The sequence below is a fragment of the Vicia villosa genome, linkage group LG6 (genome assembly GCF_029867415.1).
Source record: "Vicia villosa cultivar HV-30 ecotype Madison, WI linkage group LG6, Vvil1.0, whole genome shotgun sequence".
Taxonomy (NCBI): Eukaryota; Viridiplantae; Streptophyta; class Magnoliopsida; order Fabales; family Fabaceae; genus Vicia; species Vicia villosa.
Window position 1 is genome coordinate 57,107,832 of NC_081185.1, and position 7,916 is coordinate 57,115,747.

General features: G+C 30.0%; 1 protein-coding gene across 1 annotated transcript; it reads left to right on the forward strand.

Annotated features, from left to right (window-relative positions):
* Positions 1–5,702: 5,702 nt before the first annotated feature.
* Positions 5,703–7,387, forward strand: LOC131611556 (receptor like protein 29-like). The gene has a single exon (XM_058883527.1). The coding sequence runs from the start codon at positions 5,850–5,852 to the stop codon at positions 7,269–7,271; it is 1,422 nt and encodes a 473-aa protein (XP_058739510.1). The 5' UTR covers positions 5,703–5,849; the 3' UTR covers positions 7,272–7,387.
* The last annotated feature ends 529 nt before the right edge of the window (positions 7,388–7,916 follow it).

Below are 7,916 nucleotides of genomic sequence, written 5' to 3' on the forward strand. Positions count from 1 at the left end.
GACACCATATATACATATGATACGATGGCTAAGAAAATAGATCTTGTGAGGGCTAAGGTATTATCTTCACTGTGACTGTATATTTTCTTTGTATTTATGATTTTAACGATTTTCTTTCTCCCCTTTCTTATTTTATGATTGAAATTGAAGGGATTGTATATGTATGGTGCTGAATTTTATTCATACTCCATACTTGCGTTCATATTCTCAGAAACAGGACATGATTTCGACATCCAGATGCTGCATTTTTTTACCATTCAGGTTCTAAGGCTTGTGCAGAATTTTGTATAGACAATTAGGTAGTTGAACCATGCTTTTGAGATGAGATGGTCCTCAATTTATGGAGTCCTCATAAGTATGTTTACAAGCCTTTTTGATATTTGTTATATATGAATATATTTGTATTTAACAACTTTTATGTTTCATTTATATTGATCAATAATTAGGTGGTTGAACCATGCTTTTGAATACAAGTTATGAAGGTTATGGAGTTAGGAATGCAGGGTATGGAGTTAGGAATACACATTTAACATATCCAATAGTTTATGATTATATTTATGTGTTTCCCCTTTGAATTGTTGAGGCTTCTACAACTACGCTTAACAAGTGAATTTTTCTTATTTATTAGTTTTATTTGAGAATAAAAGAGAAATTGTTTAGAATATTATCGTTCTATCTGTCATAATCTTATGCAATGACTCCCTGGTGTATTTTCAACATGCATGAATGAGAGGTCTCAAAGAGGACATTTACCTCCTAATTTTATTTAGCACAATATTCGCATGTTAGATTTCATCTCTCTTATGTAGCACACGTTATGACTATTTATATAGGCAAAATACCCTTTTTGGTCCCCTAAGTATACCCCAAGGTTCATTCTAGTCCCTTATCTTTAAAAAAGTGTCAAAGTGGTTCTTTAATTGTTCATAAAGGTTCACGTTAGTCCTTTCCATCCAATGTTTGTTAACGGTGTCAACTTTTTCATGTTGACATCTGACGTGGCTAAATTTATTATGTAATTTTTTTATATTTAGTTTTTTTGTTGCCAGGTCATTTTTATATAATTAAAAATAATTGTTTATTTTTTTAATTTTTTTTACCGTCACCGTCGTGAGCCTCAAGAACAAGAACAACACGCCATCACCACCACAAACACCATCAACATCACCACCTCCTAAACAACTCTCTTGCTTGTTTTCCCCTTACAAAAGTGAGTGATGAAAGCTTGCAAACTTATTAAAGAAGCTTTTCAACTCATAGCCCAAGCTGACCTGCAACTTTTTTATGAAGTTTTCATTGATTAGTTCACCATAAAAGCCAAAGAAATTACTGAATCAACTAGAAATATTAGGAGGTTGGTTTAAAGTTCTAGACTCTATATTCCGAACCGACCCATTATGATCCTCAGCTCTAAAAATCTAAAATCAGATCTGGAAAATCAGTTTGCAACAACAACCACAAACTCAAGAAATCCAGTAACATCTCCAAACTCTAAGACAAAAATTAAAAGATGAAACATGAAGCATCTGTGGCGGCGACGGCGGTGATAACTTAGATGTGGAAATTTTGGTGGTGGTATTGAACAAGAAGAAAAATAACTGGGCTCAGAAAGGTTGAAAAAGTTTATTTTTCAACGTCATTCTTTGGCTTATTCCAATTTAAAATTCATCTAATTTCTAGGAAGCTTAGAAAAATAATTCTGGGTTTGATGTTCTTGGTTAAGATAAGAAGTTGAACAAATCTTATTCATGATACCACTTTAACACGTTTTATTTTTTCTTTTCTGAAATTAAACAAATCTTTATTTATTTTGTTAACATTAAAACTGAGCCATTGGATGTTTATTTGCCGAGTGTCTTACATCCAAGATCATAAATGAGATAAATTAATAGTCATTTATTCATGTTATATCCACATCAGCATAAAACAATGCCACCTAGATTTTTTTTTTGACTTTGACTAACGGAACCAAACGGAAGGACTAACGTAGACTTTTTTAAACAATTAAAGGACCACTTTGACACTTTTTAAAGATAAGGGACCAGAATGGACCTTGGGGTATAGTTAAGGGACCAAAAAGGGTATTTTGCCTATATAAATAGTCATAACGTGTGCTACATAAGAGAGATGAAATCTAACATGCGAATATTGTGCTAAATAAAATTAGGAGGTAAATGTCCTCTTTGAGACCTCTTTGCGGTGAATGTTCGAATAATATTACATCTTTAATTGACTTGAATATCTCCCGCTGGGTGTAATATCTTGTATGTGAACCTGAACTCTCAAAAGATTCTGAGTTATTTAATTTATGAATGAATTTAATTGTCTTAAGCTTAATAATAAACTTAACTAAGAAAGACTTTAAGGAGAACTTACAAACCTTATCTTAATGGACGGTTTTAACTCAAGAGGAGCTTCCAAACCTCATATTTTTAGTGGACTATTCTATCAATTAATTTATATAGGGTATATAAAACTATTAGAAATTAAATAATTGAAAAAAAACAAACAGTAGCAAAACAACATTAAATAAAAAATTTATTGAATAATAAAAACCTAATCAAATAAAATTACATGTTTTGTGTTTTTTTTAATAAAATAAACAATCTAATAATAATAAAAGAAAAAAAAATTTTGTGTTTTTTAAAATATTTTTTAAAACTAGAATAAACTAAGTAAATTAGAAAAAAAAAAAGACAAAATAAATTAATTCTAATTAACTAAAAGGGTCTTGTTTTTGCTTTTATTTAATTTGATTTAAGTATATGAATTAAAATTCTTTTGGGCTTTTTTATATTGTTTTAAGAAGCAATAGATTCATTTTATAGAGTTATCATACATGTTATCTCATGTAAATATATTAACTTACTACTTAGCCTTATTTTTATAGGATAATCATAACTAATAATAAAAAATAATACTAAAGTCTAGGAAAATATAAGCCATGTGCTATATATTTCTTTAGGAAAAATGCTAACCAGTACTCCAAATCTAAGGATATTCTTTAAGTAATTAAAATGATACTTTTTTTAAAAATGTGTGTATTTAATGCATTAAAAATGTATTGGAAATTAAAATATTGACATTTATGAAAAATATTTTTTTTATTGAGTATGCTTAAAGAGTGCCCTAAGGACACTCGTTAGCAAGAACCTGTGTTGTAATCATTGTTTAGTTTTAAAGGAGTTTTTTTTTAATTTCTGTTTTGATTCATAAATAATTAATTGAGTTGGGTCTGGACCATTAGTTATTTATCTGTTTTAATTTTCACACCCTAGTTTTATTAATTTTGCCCCTGTTTTTGTCTAACAATCGGTCATTAAATTGGAAAGCGTACAAAGAAAATAGGGGTTGAGCCCGGGCGCATGCCCGGGCTGGCTGGGCCATAGAACCGCCAGTGCTTACGTGAATTTTATCACTGAAACTTACTACTTTCACGGGTCGCTATCACCATAATACCCTTTTGTCTATTGCATTTCAACTTTTTTTTTTATAAAAAAAGTAGCTACTATATATAGCTTCATTACATCTATATATGTGTTATGAATCTTAATTTAACATTCCTCATTCGAGTTTTTAAACTTTTTTTATGCGTTTGTAATACATTATTTATCTTAAAATTTGAATTATCCGTGCAGACGCATGGGTCTTCTACTAGTTATGCACGAAAACAACCAATAAGTCAAAATCAATTATACACATCCAAAGTCAATTTTGAATGCTCCAAGCATGAAACCAAACGTACACTTAGTATGTGTTTGGTCCTATAGTGATGAAAATTAATTTCCCAGTGAATCGATCTTTTAAATTTGATTATGGCTAAAAATGAGTTTAAGGTAAAATGATTTATATTTTGATAAATTTTTGCAAAAGTGAGTTGAACTGAAAATTTCAGTATAAAAATTATGTTTATATTCAAAAAGCACCAATCCTTCAAATACAATCAATTTTACTTGAGAGCAACTACAAATGTCAAAATCAATTATATATATCCAGAATCAATTATAAATGCTTTAATCGTAAAGTATTGACTTAACTTTTGGAAGAGACAAAAACAATTCAAAAGGTTTAGAATTGATTTTGAGATGTTTGCTAATTCTAAAGTGGAATTGATTCTATATTAAGAATTAATTCTATTTGAATAGAAAATATATAACTTTCTAATTCAAATGTAATTTTTACACTAAAATATATTATTCAACTCAATTTTACTTAACTTTATCCAAACATAAATTAATTTTTTAAAACTAATTTATTCAAAATCATTTTTTTATCCTAAAATCAAAGATACATTGAATCACTTTTGTCTATAGCAAAAGCATAACAAAAACATATACTTAAAAAATGAAAATCCATTATTAACATTGATTAGACAATAAAATTAATAATAAATAAAAGGCTTAAATGCACTTTTGCTCTCCCTGTTATGATTTTTCTAACATGTTCAAGATTTACAATGTTGGTTTTTGGTGTGATGGTAATTGGTGTTGGAATATCTCAGGTGCGGCAACATCTTTTTTCTATTGCAGTTGCTGTAGAATAGGAGGAACTACATTGCATTTTTTCTAGGTGGATCATTCTCTTATTGATCCTGACGCGTTTGTTTGGTGACGCAATTCAGAATGATTCAGTATCAAATATTCTTACGCACATCTTCAAGTTTTCCCTAGTAGCAATTCTTCCTTGGAGCCGGATATGTCGTTTTCTCTCAGTAAATTATGGAAGTCAAATGTCCCCTCTAATATTCAAGTGTTCACTTGAAGGCTTTTTTTCAACTGGCTTCAATTGAAATACAAACTCATAAATCGTGGAATTATCTGAGGGTCTCATAACACACTATATCCATTATGCTTTTGGTGATGCTGAATCTCATCTCCATCTTTTTCTACTCTGCCCAAAAGTTGTTTTGGTTTGGTGCAAAACTATGGATTGGATTAGTCTTAGGTACCTTTTTTCTTATGGCAACATTCTCCTTCATGTAAGACAGTTTGACAGGAAATTGAAAGGCAACATCAAGAAAGATTTTTGGCTACTTTTATGGTTGTCAACATTTTATGCTATTTGATTATCGCGTAATGATATTTTGTTTAATGGAGGCCGAAAAAGATGTCAATGATTTAGTGTATTTGGCCACATCTTTGTTATGAGATTGTTTGGTTTATTAATCCTCTCATTGATTGTATATGTTAATTCTTTCTTTCATATTAGAGTTTAGTACTCCTTATACTCTCATTAATACAACATTTATTTATAAAAAAAATCAATTGTCTTTAGCAAAAGTATAAGGAAAAGATACATTAAAAAAATGAAAATTCATCAATAACACTAGTATTGATTAGACATTGTAACTAATAGTAATAAATAAAATTGAAAAAAGTACTATAGAAAAAGATAGCCATAGAGTTCACAATCACATGAGTACACAAGCCAATGAATAAAGGATGTTTCATAAACTGAAAAAAAAAGTAAACATGATTTGATGGATAGAACAGAGAAAGAATGTATGTGTTGATTGATCATCACTCTATTGCTTTGACACAGTCTTACAAACAATGTCATGTCATATCAATTAACCATTTAACTGTTCTGGAAATTTTCATATCAACCATTTTTGTCTTTATCTTTCTCTCTCACCTTTTTCCATGCAAGATTTTCACTGTCATAATCACATTATCAATAAAAGTTTTGGTTTTTTCTTTGCAATTCTGACACACATGAAAAAAAAATAGATGCTTAGAATTAACTTTACATTCTTCTCCTTTGCCATCACCACAATTTAAGAAAGTGTGTCAAAAAACAAATCTTTTAAGATTAAGGTTTTTGTTGTAGACAAAGATTGTCTCATAAAAATGTCTTCTTTCTTGTCTTTCTTGTCTCTTATTGTCTTGTTTGTGTTTCTTTTGTTTACAAGCAATGTACATGGTGATGATCAAGATATGGTTATGGAAGAGAAAGAGTTGCTAGGATTGTTTGAAGTTATGGAAGCACTTTTGGATGAACCTGATTTTTCACAAACACATCCTTTACCATGTAGTGATACACCATGGCCAGGGATTGAGTGTGAAGTTAGCATTGATGATGATGATGATAGTAACAATGAAACACAAATCTTTCATGTCACAAAGATTCATGTTGGTCCTGATATTCTCTCACCACCTTGTAAGCCTTCTGCTTATTTATCAGAATCACTTTTGAAACTCACTTTTTTGAAAACACTTTCACTTTTCAACTGTTTTGTTACTTCAAATGTCATATTACCTAAGGCTTTGTTTGGTTCTTTTTCTTCATTAGAACACATTGCTTTACAATCTAACACAAAACTCTATGGAGAAATACCTTCAAGTTTGGGTTTTGTTCCTAATCTTAGAGTCTTGAGCTTGTCACAAAACAGCTTAAATGGAAGCATTCCAAAGGAGATTGGAGATTTGGCTTTTCTTGAGCAACTTGATTTGAGTTATAATAATCTCATTGGTCAAATTCCCAATGACATTAAAGGGTTGAAAAGTTTATCCATTTTGGATCTTAGTTGGAATAAGCTTGAAGGGAATTTACCTCACACTATTGGAGAACTTCAACTTCTACAAAAAGTTGATTTAAGCTCAAACAAGCTTAATGGAAAATTACCTTCTAATTTAGGCAATCTCACAAGGTTAGTCTTACTTGATTTAAGTCATAATTTTCTCAATGGCCCATTTCCTCAAAACTTGCAAAGTTTGAAACTTTTGGAGTATCTAATCATTGATAACAATCCCATCAAATCAATGATACCTCACTTCATAGAAAATCTTTGGAATCTCAAATCAATAAGCTTTTCACATTGTGGACTATTTGGTTCCATACCAAATATTTTCACTTTCTTGACCAATCTTTCATCTCTCTCCTTAGACAACAACACTCTCATAGGAAATGTTCCACAAAATCTAGCTTTGCTACCAAACTTAGATCAACTAAATATAAGCTACAACAAGTTGAATGGTGTTCTTCATTTTTCAAATGAGTTTGTTACAAAGCTTGGTAAAAGGTTAGATGTGAGAGGAAACAATGAGCTTTGTGTTGAAGATGATAGAGGAACAAACAAGAATCTCTCTTCATATTTGGAGATTTCATCTTGTGTTGGTTTGAGAGATGTTAGTGACAAATCTTTTGCAGGAATAAAGCCATCATGGATCCAAAGTAACATGAGTTCAAGTTCAGCTTATTTGGATCTAAAAGTTGTGTTTTTTACATTGGTTTTATGTTTTGTATTTAGTTTACTTAATATGTGTTTGTGAAATAATTGGATTGTAGTGTTTTTATTGAATGAAATGGTTTACTCATAATGTTATCTATATTTGGATAGTGAAACTTTATCTCGTTAAAGTGTTTTCATAGGTAATGTTATTGCTGGATTTGGTGTATATATCTATTTTTGGACTTGAAATTGTAGGGAGTTGTCAAATAGTTGGAATTGCAAAATGTTAATCAAGTTAGGTGTATTTTTGAATTGATGGTGAGTACCGTATAATAGATTTTGCAGAAATTGAAGTTAATTTCGGTTATTGTGTCAATCTCATATCTAATTCAAACATGCATTTAAAGCATGTTTGAATTCGCAATAACATTCCAAATATGACATTGTAATTTTACAAAAACTATACTCCTAAGTCTTTAAGGGAGTATTTTATAATCTTTGAGACCTCTACAAATCAAGTGTGATTTGAAACATACAATCGACCTCTCTATATGCTTTATTTATCACATGTGCAACCGTATACTAACCGTACTAGAGATCATTTCAAAAAATTTAACTAAAATAGATATTTTAGAATCTCAAATTTTAATTTTCTTTAATATGATTGTTTTGCGCCGATCAAATTAACTTCCTGTAGTAATCTGTCCTAAAAATTAAAATTTAGAGTCGCCACATATTCTACCAG